The following is a 14,257-nucleotide window of genomic DNA, read 5'->3' as shown; positions in this document are numbered from 1 at the left end:
TAGTATGTTTGGTTTTGTTCTCTGTCTCCCCCTTTTAGACTGTGAGCCCACTGTTGGGTAGGGACTGTCTCTATATGTTGCAAACTTGTACTTCCCAAGTGCTTAGTACAGTGCTGTGCACACAGTAAGCGCTCAATAAATACGATTGATGATGATGATGATGATAAATAACTTAAAAAAACAGACACTTGGGAGAATACAATAGAGTAAGCAGACAAGGTCCCTGCCTTCAAGAAATTTATAATCTAGCAGGGGAGACAGATGACAGCTTTAAAGGTGGGGTTAGCAATCTAGTATAAGGATATGTTCTTAAGTGGGGTTGAGTTGGGGGTGAGGTGAATTCCAAAGTGCATAGTGGGTAAGGACCAAAGTTCATAGGTGAGGTATTTGGGATGGAAAGTTGACTGGAAAGATGAGAGATTAGTCAGGGATCAGCTAAGTCAGCTAACAAAGATTTGAGGATAGAGCCTCTCAGCTTTCTCTTCCTGTCACAAGAAACGGTGGAAGAAGGTAGTGTGTGTGTGCGCGCACGCACACGTGCACGTATTTGGATGTGTATGCGTCTGTGTGTTCACACATACCTTGGACTCATGGGCGGGCCTTGAAAGGTCTGCTCATCCAGTCCTCTGCCTCTGAGCAGACTCTTGAATGCAATCTTGCTACCCTGAAAGAGCTCCAGGGTGGGGGTACACCGGTGACCCCTGGGCTGGGACTTCCCAGCGGCTGAGGGCAGAGGTCCAGCTCGACCCTGAGGCATGCGAGGTCATCGATGCCCTTCTCTGGCAGGTGACCTTCTAGAAGGCCCAGTCCGGAACAGGGTGGTGGCTGCCCCGGGGGCTCTGACTCAGGCGGGGTTCTGGCCAGGCCTTGGGCCCCGAGGATGCCACCTGGGGCTGGCAGGTGGGGATAGGCCCGGGAGGGGCTGCCAGTCCCAAACTCGGCTTTCACACCCTGCCCCTGTTCAGCATTAGCCAATCCCCTCCCCCCAGGTCGGGTCTCAGTCCCTCTGGGCCAATAACAAAATCAGTTTTGGGGCCTGAACCTTACCCCTCCGCTGCTCCCGCCTTGCTGTGGACCCAAAGAGCCAGGAAACGTGTCCATGAGCCAGCTCTAACGCTGCAGCATCCCGTCTTTCCCAGGACACCCCCTCCCCACACCCGCCCTCACCTCCCACACCCAAGCTGGAGCTGTAGGGACCAATACTCCATGCTCCAGTGCTATATCACCGCCCTCTCCCCCTCCCCAGTGCAGAGCCCCCTGTGCCAGCCAAGGCATTAAGCTGCACAGCCTAGAGGAGAACCCAAGCCTGGCAGCCAGGGGACCTGGGTTCTAATCCTGGCTCTGCAACTCACCTGTGAGACCTTGGCCAAGGCCTTTTGTTTCTCAGTGCCTCAGTTTCCTCATCTGTAAAATGGAAATTAAAGACCTGTTCTCACTCCAAACTTAGAAAATAGTCGACATGGGGCTCACAGTCTATCTGTCCAATCTTTGGCACTCAGTAAGTAAATCCCACTTAACAAATCCCCGTTATTCCTAGGGAGGGGGCCGACAGGGAATTTCCCCCAGCTTCCGGGAGGAGGGTCAGAACTTGGTCTGCCCACCACTGAGCCCCATGGCCCTTCCACATGATTCCCTACATTCCTGCCAGGCCCGCTTTTCCAGGCTCTTTGTCAAACACTTAACAAATCTCACGATAACTTTTAGGGAGGGGGCCAAATGGGAATTGCCAGAAAATTAGAGAAGCAGCGTGGCTCAGTGAAAAGAGCATGGGCTTTGGAGTCAGAGGTCATGGGTTCAAATCCTGACTCCGCCAACTGTCAGCTGTGTGACTTTGGGCAAGTCACTTCACTTCTCTGTGCCTCAGTTACCTCATCTGTAAAATGGGGATTAAAACTGTGAGTCCCCCGTGGGACAACTTGATCACCTTGTAACCTCCCCAGTGCTTAGAACAGTGCTTTGCACATAGTAAGCGCTTAACAAATACCATCAAAAAAAATTGCTAAGCACTGGAGTAGCTACAAGGAATCACGTTGGACACAGTCCCTTCCCCACATGGGGCTCACACTCTAAGTGGAAGGGAGAACAGGCATTGAATTGCTGTTTGACAAATGAGGAAACTGAAGCCCAGGGAAACCAAGTGCCTTGCCCGAAGTCCCGCAGCAGACAAGTGGCAGAGCCAAGGATAGAATTCAGCTCTAATTCCCAGGCCTGCGCTCTTTCCACAAGGCCGTGCTGCTGCTTCTCCCTCCTCCCCTGCCTCACTTCCTGGTCCTCACTCCTCCAGAAGCCACAAGCCCCTTTCTTTGGCAGAGGAACAGTGAAGGATTCCCCACCAGCACAGAGAACAGATGTTTTTGAGTCTCGGACTTCCACACGCCAGTCACTTGTAAGGGAATGTGTAATGGCAAAATCATAATGCGCAACCAAGTAGAAAACACCTCATGGGGCAGAAGTCAGAGCTGGGTCAGGATGCCCAGGTGACACAGGAAGAATGAGATGAAGGCCCTTGGCTGCGGAGGAATCTTGGTGAAAGGGTCTTCAGTGCTAGCTAACTGGTCTGCGCTGAACACGGAGGCGATGGGGGCCAGAGCGATGGTTTGGAATTGGAGTCGTTCACTTCTGCCAACACTCTGGCCCCCGGGAGATTTGCACAGTGGAGAAGGGGCTGGTCTTCTGATCCAGTTAGGACAGTATCTGGCCAGAAAAGAACTCCCAGATGAAAGTAGCTCTTTGAGACTTGGATTAGAAACACTGCCGATTCCTTCTCTCCTGCCCTATCCTTTGGGATAGACTTTGTGGGTAAGCCATGAGACCAACTGGGATAATTTGGCCATGGCGGGGGCCTGAGAACCAGGTTGGGTCCAGGTTCCGGGGAAAAACTCAGGACTAAGGAAGCAGCGTGGCCAAATGGAAAGAGCTTGGGCCTGGAAGTCAGAGGACCAGGGTTCTAATCCCTGCTCCACTACTTGCTTGGTGTGAGACCTTAGGCAAGTCATTTCATTTCTCTGGGCCTCCGTTACTCCATCTGTAAAATGGGGATTAAATCCTCCTTAGACTGTGAGCCCCATGTGGGACTGGGACCTCGTCCAACCTGATTAACTTGTATCTACCCCAGTGCTTAGTACAGTACCTGCCACATGGTAAGTGCTTAACAAGTACCATAGGTTAAAAAAAAAACCCACGAGACGGTCAGTCGACGAGTCTAGAGCTGGGACCCTGAGAAGTTAAGACTATTAAACCACAAACAAGACCAATGCTGGGTCAGACTAGTGGCCCACTAAGTCCAGATTCTGTTTCCAACGGCAGGACCAGCACCCTTGACTGCCCTCTTGGACCACTATGCTCACGGTCAAGAATGGACCACCTACCCACCCCTAAATTTCTCTTTCTACACCCTTACATTAGGAGTCCCAACTAGGGGAGGGAGTGCGTCCGATCTGATTATCTTCTCTAATCCGGCACTTAGCCGAGGGCTTCATTCCATAGCAAGGATTTAATAAATTCCATCTTTATTGTTACTGCTAGCTATCCCCTCAAGGAAAGTTATACTGTAAGCTCCTAGTGGGTAGGAATCACATCGCCATTCTTATATTCTGCTCTCCCAAATGTTAATATGCTGCTTTGCACACAGAAAACACTCAAATATATTGAGATAAAACCACTGTGGACTGCTTGTTCACTATTTCATCCCACCTCCTCTTGAACATGCTGGTTTTTTCTGCAACAACTTTCTGTGGGAATGAACACCATCTGTTGGGTGCCAAGGGAGTGTGTCACACTTGCCACCTTCAAGTGTGAGTGCCCCCTCGCCCTAGTGTGGGGTTTAGTGATGAGTTCACATTCACTCCACCATCCTCCTTGTGCCATTGCGGTCACCAGTCCCGGTTTCCCCTGGTGGAGTCCAGGCCTGGCCCAGACCCTGAGGCCCTCCTGCTGCAGACCACATCTGCTTCCTTCCCCTTGGTCCCCTGGGGCCATGGAGAATGACCGGTCAGCACCTGGGGCCTTGTCTAAAGCCTCCTGGTGATGGGTGGCCTGGGCCGTGGCCAGCTTGGAGATGTCCCCTTCTTCCCCCAGGGATCCCCCCAGCCAATCATCTGTGGGAATAAACAACCCTGGCTTAGTGGAAAGAGCACGGGCTTGGGGGAGGATGTGCGTTCTAATCCCGGCTCCGCCACTGGTCTGCTGTATGTGACCTTGGTCAGGTTGCTTCTCTGTGCCTCAGTTATCTCACTCGTAAAATGGGGATTATGACTGTGACACCCACTTGGGACAACCTGATTACCCTGTATCTACCCCAGGGCTTAGAATAGTGCTTGTTACATAGTAAGCGCTTAACAAATACCATAAAAATAACTCGGTCGTTACCAGAACTGCTGGGCCCCTGCAACGAAACCAGTCGCCTCTCCCCATGCCCCGCCATAAACGGGACACCAACAGCAGTGGGCTCCTTAGGGATGCAGCTTTCCGCAGCTCTGGACACCAGAAGACTTGGTAGCCACTCCTAGACATCGGCTCGTCCCCCACCTTCCACTCTGAGCTTGAAGGTACCACAATGAGCGAGCGTGCATCCCTCATGTGTGTGCAGGTAACTCCTAACTACATGCACACGATGCACTTAACACTAACGACAATAATGGTGGTATTTGTGTAAACACTATGTGCCAAGCACATCAGAGTAAATACAGTACAGTCATAGCACACAGCCCAGATCCTATTTGGGGCTCACAGTGTAAGGGGAGGGGACAGCAGGTACTGAATCCCCATTTTACAGTGGAAGAAACTGAGCCACAGAGAAGTTCAGTAATTGCCTGAGCACATGCAATAGGCAAGAGCTGAAGCCGGGATTAGAATCCAGGTCTTCTGATTCCCAGACCTGGGCTCTTTCTGTTAGGTCAAGCTACTTTCTGCCTGTTTATTCACAGATATCTATTACTTAGAGTTACTATCTTACTCAACTATGGCACACACTGTCACTTTATGTCTACCGGCTTCCCCATTAAGTTGTAAGCTCCTGGAGGGCAGGCACCCCCTCTGTGCCTCTTTAGAATCGTCCCCAAATTCCTAGTGCAGAGCAATGAGCACAGCAGGCACTCAGTAAACACTGCTGTGATGCTGAGGCTGAATTAGAGCATACAGGAGGATACGAGGATCCCCACTGACAGGGGTTTTAGTTTGAAAGTCAAATCCAGATGCCTTGTCCCTTTTGCCAGCTAAAGCAAGCCCAGGCTCCACTGCTCAAGTTCAGCAAACTAAAACCAGGGACACAGACAGAATGAAAGGAAGACAGCTGACTCTGGAGAAAAATCAATAAGCCGGCAGCAGACATAACTCCGTCCGGGTAAAATTAAATAGAATATTTAATCATCTCACAACAGGTCTGTAGTGCAGCAGTATAAATTTTTTAAAAATTCTAAAAAAAAAAAAAAAAAAGATGCCCTTGTCTTTCCGTCTCTATAAAGAAACAATTTCCCGCCTGCATCCCGCCCCACAACGAGGGCATGGAGCTGATGCCGGGTCTTAATTAGCAAACGTGAAGTTGCCCAGGAACCTACCTGTCAGCCCCTGGGAGAGATGAAGGGTTTTCCAGGTGAAGAAGATGATGGCCTAACACAGGGGACTGTCATCGAACAAGAACTGAGGTTCAACTGGGGTACGGACATATGCATGAGCACGCGCACACGCACAAACACACACGCACTCACTCCATGTGTGCAAAGCAATAGTAGGAAACATCAATGGAGAAAAGCTTACACACACACACACACACACCCCCCACCCCACTCACCTCCCCCCAGCCTACTACATTCCCGCCAACTGCCCCAAATGTTCCCATTCCAGGCCGGGCCACCCTGGATCCGGAGGGACGCTGGCTGTCTTCCTGGAGGCGAAAGGAAGGAGGGAGGGAGGGAGGGATCCAGTCTGCCCCAGTTTCAGGCGGCCCAGAAACCTGAAATTGGCCGGCTGGCCTCAGGGGCGGCAGGGCTCCCGGTCCAAAGCTCCGGTGAAGCGGAAATGGTTATCTAAGGGGAGGGGCCCCGCCAGCCGGACTGGCAGCGGGCTCTCTGGTCAGCGGGGTTTGGGCAGCGTGCCTGACCTGAAATGGATGGACCGTGTGGGTCAGCCTGGCTCTCTGGGGAGAAATGGGCAGGGCTGAGGTACCTGGCACTGAAGGGAGGCTAAAGTGCCGACAGTCGATGCAGTACTAGGACTGTGAGGGGCAGTGAGAGGGGCCCGCGGCAGCAGAGCTGGCAGAGGAGGCCCTGATGAGAGCGGCCCGGTGCCCGCCTCCCGCTCTCGCAGCCCCATTCCAGTGAAGAGACAAATAATTTAAGCCAGAGATAGTCAACAGCGCCCATTCAGCCACGGGCGGGACGAGGTCAGGGAAGGCGCTCCATCCCCGGCTGCTGCTGCTCCGTGGGGCAGGAGAGAAGGGTGAGGCCTGGCTGAGAAGGGCGCACAAAGGGGAAAGTAACAAGTCCAATGTGAAGGATGTGGGGAAAGGTGGTAGGGCTGGGGCATGGGCAGGAGTGAAGGACAGTGGGTCAACTCCTGCCTTGTCCCTGGCTGCCCCTGGGGCCCTCGAGGTCCCTCTTCCTGAGGAGCCGCCAAGGGGAGTGGGCCGAGGACCCCTGGCGCAGCAGGGTGGGGAGAGGAGCGGAGATGAGGACTGTTGGCTCAGCAGTGGCCCTCTCTGACTAGGCCCGAAACCTGACTTCAAGTGCAACCAGTTCCACTCTGGGTGGTGGATACAGGGACGGGGGCGACAGAAACCTCACACAAACGGTATCCGCGCCCCGAGTCAGCAGCATTGTCCTCCCGAGACTAAGCAGGGGCCCTGACCTAGTGGGTAGGTGGCAGGTAGGGCTAGCTACAAGGCCTCTTCCCGCTGGGCCTTGGCTCTGGGGATCTTGGCCTGGCCGTTCTGACTGCACAGAAGCTTGCCCTTCTCCCGGTCCGGCCAGGTGAAGATGGCCTCGTCGCTGTCCAGCTCCGACTCAGAATGCATCAGGCTGGTGCTGAGGATCGGGGCTTTCTGCTTGCTGCCTGCACACAGAACCGGAGGTCAGAGTGGTGGAGATGAGGCCGGAGGGAGGAGGGAGGCAGCATGTTAATCCTCTGCCTCAGTGTTCCCAAGACACAACTGGGGAGACTCCCAGAAGCCCAGGGGCTTAGAAGGGTCTCTGTGTCTCTGGGCATGTCTCGGTCTCCAGGGTGATTTGCAGAAACACGAGCGCGGCTGGGTCATGGCCTCGGTTTGGACGACGGCCTGTTGGCTCTCCTGTGATGGGGACACTGGCCCCGGTGGGTAGCAGATCTCGAGCGGACGGTAGCCGTGCCCACACCGTTCAACTCGGGCATGGGGCTGCTGAGGGGTAGGGCCAAGGGGAAGAGAGCTTTTCCTGGCCTCTCTAGGGCCTCGGAGTGGGTCTGTTTCCTACCGCTGGGTTCTGCCCCTTCACCATCCAGGGGCCTGAGAGGGTCACCCGGGAGATTCAGTGGCCCGACTCGGAGAACCTGGACCCTGCTGTGGAGCTCCCAAGTCTCCGGGGCAGGAGAAGAGATGTCCTCTCTGGGCTTGGGGTGGATGAGACCGGGGTTGTGGGGAGGGCTCGGGGGAAAGGAGGGGGAAATCTCACCTCCTCGGGGATTGGGTCTCAGCTCCAGACTCTCCTGGTCAGTGGCATCCAAGATCTTGTATTTGCTTTTCCTTTTGGGCTTCCCTTTCCGCCTGGAGACCCCACCCCTGGTCAGAGAGGCAGCTGGGAGGCCTGCAGACACCCCTGCCCATCCCCAACCTGGACCAAGCCGCCCCCTGGAGGGAGAAAAGAGCCTACAGGGCAGCTGGCTGAGGATGTTCTTTCCCCCTACCACACCTCAGGGCCCAGCCACGGCCCCCCCTGCGTCCCAAGAGGGAAGGAAATGCTCAATCCAGAGCAGAAATGGGGTCTCACTCTGCGAGGGGCCTCAGGAAGGGAGACTGGGTTCGAATCCCCGCGTTCCCCCCCCACCCCCCCGCAACACACACAGATCCATTAGCCGCACCATCCCCCACTGCCTGGGCTGGTTCCCTCCTCTCCTTTCCACAAGCATGTGCTGCGTCTTTGAGGGACTTGGGGTGTCCCTGCATTTCCCGGGCCCCATTCGGGTCTCCTGCACCCCTTACCTCCTACAGCAGCAGACCAGGGTCCAGGAGAAGATCCCTAGGGCCACCACAATGACAAAGGAGGCAATGATGACGTACAGCACACTCCATTCTGCAGGTCAAAATCCCACGGTTACGGGCCCGGGGCCGTGCAGGGGCAGCCTCGGGTAAGGCGATGGGAGGGGACCAAGGAACCCAAGGAAGGGGGCGGGGTGGGGGCCCTTCCATACACCAGTGATGACTCATCTAGGGTGTCACACTGGGCTCCCCAAAGTGATCAGGGCTTGGCTGTTGAAAGTCAGAGGTCACCAGCCCCACGTGGCTGGGCTACTGTGGGGAGATAGCCTACATTTCATTCAAGCCCAATATTCACCCAATGCTCCCATAAGGCAGGGAGGTCGGGGATTAGTCTTCCCATTTTACAGGTGAGGAAATGGAAGCCCCAAGGGGCTAAGTGACTCACCCAAGGGCCACTCAGCTGGCCAGTCAGTGGCTGAGCTGGGATTAGAGCCCGGGTCTCTCCCCCAGCCCATGATGCCCTCTCAGGGGGCTCCCATGGGGCTCAGGGAGAGGCCTTTAGATGGATCTGATCTGGGCCACTGTCAGTTCCTTATTCTCACCCCACAAGGCCCTCTCCAAGTTGCACTTTGCTCTGCAGGTATTTAGGGATGAGCGGAGGCTGAAACGGTGGGAGGAGAGGGCTGTGGAAAACCGAGACCCTGACCCCCTCGGAGCAAGCCATGGCCCGCCCACGGGGACGTACCGCAGTTGCTCTCTCCGTCTCGCAGGTGCACCTTGATGAAATTCTGCATCCAGAAAGGGTCACAGATGCAGCGTTTGGTGAAAGAGTCGCAGTGGCCATGGTCGGAGCAATTCAGCTGACAGGCTGGGGGTGGGGAAGGAAGAAGGGAAGAGAACGGCCCGTGAAATGTGTGCCCTGTGGAAAATACTGGCGGGATGGGGTGAGCTGGGCATGAGGAATCAGCCAACTGGCTCATCTAGATTATAAACATACAGGGAATCTGGTGAAACCTGGATGGGCAGAGAGAGAGAGAAAATGTGGGAGTGTGGGAGTGTGTGTGTGTCGGGGGGGAGAGAGAGAGAGAGAATGAGAGTGTGTGTGTGTGTCGGTGCTATTGGGAGAGTCTGAGGGGGGAGAGAGTGGAGGTGTGCACACAATGTTTTGTGTGGGTGAAGGGTGACTTTGAAGGGAGTTGTGCTGGGGGCTCTAAGTATTCAGGAGGATGAGGTTTTGAGGGTATCTGGGGTGTGTTTCTGTCACCTTCAGTACCTCTGTTCCCATACCTGTCTCCTCCTGTCTACTTTTCCCCCAACACCATGCCCCATATGCTGGGCTACCAGCCTGCTCTCCCCCCCATCTACCCTTGGGAAACACCAGGATGGTCTCAGCCATGCTCAAGGACCAGAATCAGAGAGGCCAAGGAGGCCTTCTTCCCACCCGCGGTGAGTGAGCAGCATCCTGGTTGTGAGCCCCCACAGGATTTCACCGATCGACTTCTCCATTTGGAGCAAGCTCCCACCCATTGCTCCTGGAGTCACTCACTGACAGTGTTGATTTCCAGGGCCCGGAAGATGAGGAAGTCCGTCTGCTGCTTCCGCAGCTCACTTTTGAGCATGCCCGCCACATCGTAGCCTTTGAAGATCTGGTGGGGAGGGTCATTCTGCACAAAGAACACCATCTTGGTGCTGTGGGCAAATCCACACACAGAGAGACAGACAGACACACACACGAACACATACACACACACAAACACACACACACACACAGAATGCATCACTCGGCAGTTCAATGGAGTAAGAATCGACTCTTTGGGAAGAGGCCTGGACTGTGTGTGTGTGTATGTGTGTGCATGCAACATACACACACATGCATGACCTCTGCTTTTGAACATGTATCAAGATAGGAGGGGGTAGGATTTACTATCCATTTTACAGATAAGGAAACAGAGAAGTGAAGTGACTTGCCCAGGGTCACACAACTGACTATCAGTCATATTTATTGAGCGCTTACTGTGTGCGGAACACTGTACTAAGCATTTGGGACAGTACAGTATAACAGAGCTGGTAGATACGTTCCCTGTCCAAAACGAGCAGTCTAGAGGGGGAGGCAGACATTAATATAAATAACTTAACAATATTTATATAAGTTCTGTGGGGCTGAGGGAGGGGGATTAATGGGAGCAAATCCAAGTTCAAGGGTGACGCAAAAGGGAGTGGGAGAAGAAGAAAGGAGGCCCTCTTTGAGGAGATGTGCCTCCAACAAGGCTTTGAAGATGGGGAAGAGTAATTGTCTGTCAGATATGAAGAGGGAGGGCGTTCCAGGCAAGATGTGGGACACGGGTGAGCGGTTGGTGGTGAGACAGAAGAGATCTCGATACAGCAAGTAGGCTGGTATTAGAGGAGTGAAGCGTATGGGCGGGTTTGTACTAGGAGAGTAGGAAGATGAACTAGGAGGGGTCAAGGGGATTGAGTGCTTTAAAGCCGAAGGTAAGGAATTTTTGTTTGAAGTGGAGGTGGATGGGCAAAACTTTGGAGGTTCTTGAGGAGTGGGGAAACATGGCTCTAGTGGTGGAGCCAGGATTAGAATCCTGTCCTTTGATTCTTGGACCCAGGCTCTTTCCACTAGGTCAGACTATTTCCCTAAGGCTGGGAGTCAGGGGACCTAGGTTCGAATCTCGGCTCTGCCACTCGCCTGTGTGGCTTTGGGCACGTCGCTTCAGTTTTTGGTGCTTTTGTTTCGTCATCTAGTAAACGGGGGTTCAAAACCTGTTGTCCTTCCTCTTCTACTGTGAGGCCCCATGTAGGGCAGGGACTGTATCTAACTGGATTATCTTGTAGCTACGCAAGTGCTTAGCACATAGCAAACATTTAACAGATACTACAATTATTACTGTTCATGGAGGAACTACAGGCCAACCCTGCAGAGCTGGGTGCATGGGGCCTGGGCTGAAGCGTCTGAGTTCCTGACTTTGGTACCAGACACCCCCCAACCCCGCCCGACCCCGGACCTGTTTCCTCCCTACTCCGCTACCTCTGCTCGGTGTATGGCTGAATCTTCTGCACGGTGATGTCAGAATCCAGGACCCCCAGGAGAACCCCGATCTGGCGGATGAACATCCCCTTCTGACGTTCACTCAGCTGGCTGACGTTGACGTCCAGGATCATCTCCACCAGGTTATTTTTCCGCGGATCTGGAGAAGGACAGTCAGGGATTGGGGGGTGTGCGTTTTAGGGAGGTCCAGTCTTCTTCTCCTTTCTCAATCCTCTGCTCCTGTCTTCTGCCCCCTTGAAACAACAATGCCAAAATCCCCCCACCCCATTGCCATCTCCAACCAAAGTAAGGCAGTCCACAGGGACAAATGCCAAAGTCGGGGAAGCCAAGCGAAGGTGAGAAAGCAGGCGGCCGGCAGGACAGAGCCCCAGGCCACCTTCTTGCTTTGTCACTGTTGCAGTGTTTCCCACGCTGACCGAATCCCACAGAAGAGCCAACGCCACGCGGCAGACCTTCTAATTGTGGCGCTTTCTCCACGGCTGGCTTTAAACTGTTCCCGGTGAAGGATGGATGCCACATTTAGAAGTTCAAATTTTAACTGTCAGGACAAGCTGCCTCATCTTGGCTGCTCGATGCGCCTGATGCGCAGGCAGCCACTCCTGATGTGCGGTTGGTGGACTGTCTGGGGAGCTAAGGAGGAGTGGTGACAGAGAAGCAGGCCTGACTGGGCCTTTGGCAATATTTTTGCAGGGGAGAGGAGCCCAAATCCTCTTTTGGCTTTAGGAACAGGAAGGGATGGAGTGGAAGGGGATTCTAGGAGGGGGTGAGCTAGGGCCTGTATCTAATTTTCACTCAAGTATTTTTCCCCCAATGCTTTGCACCTACAAGGGGCTTCATAAACATGATTGCTGCTGCCTTATAGAGTTGTTTAGAAAATGACTTTTGCCTTGGAAGTAACCTTCTCTACTTTGCAGGGGAAGATGCAAGGCAGAGAAATGAGTCACGCCCTTCCCTCACTGGGTGCTCCAGAATCCAACAAACCTGCAACGTCACCTAGCTCGATGAATCTGAGACACCCCCACCCCCCCACAAAAGGAAGTGAGATTCTAATTACGAAGGACACTTCATCTCTGTCAATGTAAGTGACGTGAGTCCCAGTGCTTTCTGGGAGCTGCCCGCTACCCGAAGCCTGGGGCTCCACTAGGAAAGATAAATCGTCTTTGCTTCTAGTCTCGACGGAGACAGCGGGTGTCAAGCCACCAGGCTCTTGCTGCTTAAATTCCCCCGATCCCCTTCTGCTCTTGCACTCTGCTGGGGGCGGGCATGACCTCTGGCTCCGAGGGCTCTGGGGAAGGCAGGCCTCAGACGGTGGGTGGAGAGTCCCCCAGCCGGCGCTCACCAGGCTTGACCTCCACGGTGGTCCGATCCGTGTCGCTCTCCCCCTTGGCGTCTGTCACTTTCAGGTGAAACGTGTAGGTTCCCTCCACCAGGTTCGAAAGAAACAGGATGGGGTGATGGTCTGAATTCTTTAATACCTCCTGCAGGGCAGAGGGGAGGTGGCAGCTGGGGAACAAAGTCCCGCCCTCACCAGAGCTGGGTGACCGCTTAGGATAGGGAGTGACCAGCTGGAAAAGAAACGGCTCTGCCCTCTCGGCCAGGCCCTTCCCATCTCGGAGCCCCCCCGCGGGCTCCCGGGCCACTCACCCCGGCCGCCGGGCTGCCCTCGTCGCGGGTCCACAGGTAGCTGACGATGCCCTTGTCGTCTGAGGACTTGGAGCCATCCAGTTCAGCCGTGTCAGTGGGCAGGGTGATCACCACACTTCCGGCGATCCTGGCCACGGGAGGCTTGTTTATCTCTGCCCGGTCAGAGAGAGAGTGGTTGTGGGGAGGGGGCTTAATACCCGAGAAAGGAAAGCCTGTAGGTCTCCCTCGTGGGAGAAGCCAACACCAAGACCCCCTAGAGTAGAGTTGGAGCAACCCCTGGGCCAACACTAAGTATGAGCCCGCTGGAGAGGAGGGCCCTAGGGATGCTGTTTTCCAGGGTGGGGGCTATTGCTGGGGGGAGGGGCGGGGAATGAAGCCTACCCCGACATTCACCTTGATGGGAGGTGGAACCCTCATGCTCTGTTGGCCCCAAATGATGGTGAAGTCAAGGAGTAGAGGAGAGACTGGGACTTCTGTTGGAGCCCAGATTTGGGAGGGCCTCAAGGCTCAGTTCTGGGTCCCCCTTCTATTCTCCACCTCCACCCACTCCCTTGGAGAGCTCATTCACTCCCCTGGCTTCAGCGGCTACCCCTACGCAGATGATTCCGTAATTTACCTCGCTGGCCCTGATCTCTCTCCTCTGCCATCTCATTTCCTACTGCCTTCGGGGCATCTCTAATTGGATGTCCTGTGGACGCTGCAAACTTAACACGTCCAGAACAGAACTCCTCATCTCCCCACCCAAATCTTGTCCTCCCGCTTTCCCATCACTGTAGAAAACACCACTATCCTCCCTGTCTCACAAGCCCATAACTTTGGCATTATCCTTGACTCATTTCTCTCATTCAACCCACATATTCAATCTGTCACAAAATCCTGTCAGTTCAACTTCACAACACTGCTAAAATCCACCCTATCCTCTCCATCCAAATTACTACGCTGATTCACGCCTTGACTACTGCATCAGCCTCCTTTGCTGACCTCCCTGCCTCTCCCCACTCTACTCTCGTCCATACTTCACTCTGCTGCCCAGATCATTTTTCTATAAAAAGTTCAGTCCACACTGCCCCACATCTCAAAAACCTCCGACGGTTGCCCATCCACCTTCAAAACAAAGAAAAACACCTTATCACCCGCTTTAAAGCACTCAGTCAGCTCGCCCCCTCCTATCTTACCTCACTGATTTCCTATACAACCCAGCCTGCACGCTTTGCTCCTCCAACGCCAACCTACTCACTGTACCTCGAGCTCATCTATCTCATCATCAATCCCTTACCCGGATGCTCCCTCTGGCCTGGAACTCCCTCCCACTTCAGATCCAACATACCACCACTCTCCCCAACCTCAAAGCCTTATTAAAATCACATCTCCTTCAAGAGGCTTTCCCTAAGCCC

The 14,257-nt window shown here is 54.1% G+C and overlaps 1 protein-coding gene across 3 annotated transcripts in view; it reads right to left on the bottom strand.

Annotated features, from left to right (window-relative positions):
• Positions 1–5,342: 5,342 nt before the first annotated feature.
• KIAA0319L (KIAA0319 like) overlaps positions 5,343–14,257 on the bottom strand; it is a 54,309-nt gene continuing 45,394 nt past the window's right edge. Inside the window, exons 14-21 of one of the 3 annotated variants that reach the window (XM_038757977.1) lie at positions 12,864–13,015; positions 12,559–12,697; positions 11,199–11,358; positions 9,711–9,853; positions 8,910–9,032; positions 8,168–8,258; positions 7,641–7,747; positions 5,343–7,047 (exon numbers count right to left, since the gene is read on the bottom strand). In XM_038757977.1, coding sequence (XP_038613905.1) covers positions 6,872–7,047; positions 7,641–7,747; positions 8,168–8,258; positions 8,910–9,032; positions 9,711–9,853; positions 11,199–11,358; positions 12,559–12,697; positions 12,864–13,015 — 1,091 coding nt within the window. In that variant the 3' untranslated portion in view covers positions 5,343–6,871. Of the gene's footprint in view, positions 7,048–7,640; positions 7,748–8,167; positions 8,259–8,909; positions 9,033–9,710; positions 9,854–11,198; positions 11,359–12,558; positions 12,698–12,863; positions 13,016–14,257 lie in introns of those variants that run through there. The other 2 variants (XM_038757978.1, XM_038757979.1) reach the window with 2 other exon arrangements.

This window comes from Tachyglossus aculeatus, chromosome 16 (assembly GCF_015852505.1).
Source record: "Tachyglossus aculeatus isolate mTacAcu1 chromosome 16, mTacAcu1.pri, whole genome shotgun sequence".
NCBI lineage: Eukaryota > Metazoa > Chordata > Mammalia > Monotremata > Tachyglossidae > Tachyglossus > Tachyglossus aculeatus.
This window is presented reverse-complemented; position numbering and strand designations above follow the sequence as displayed.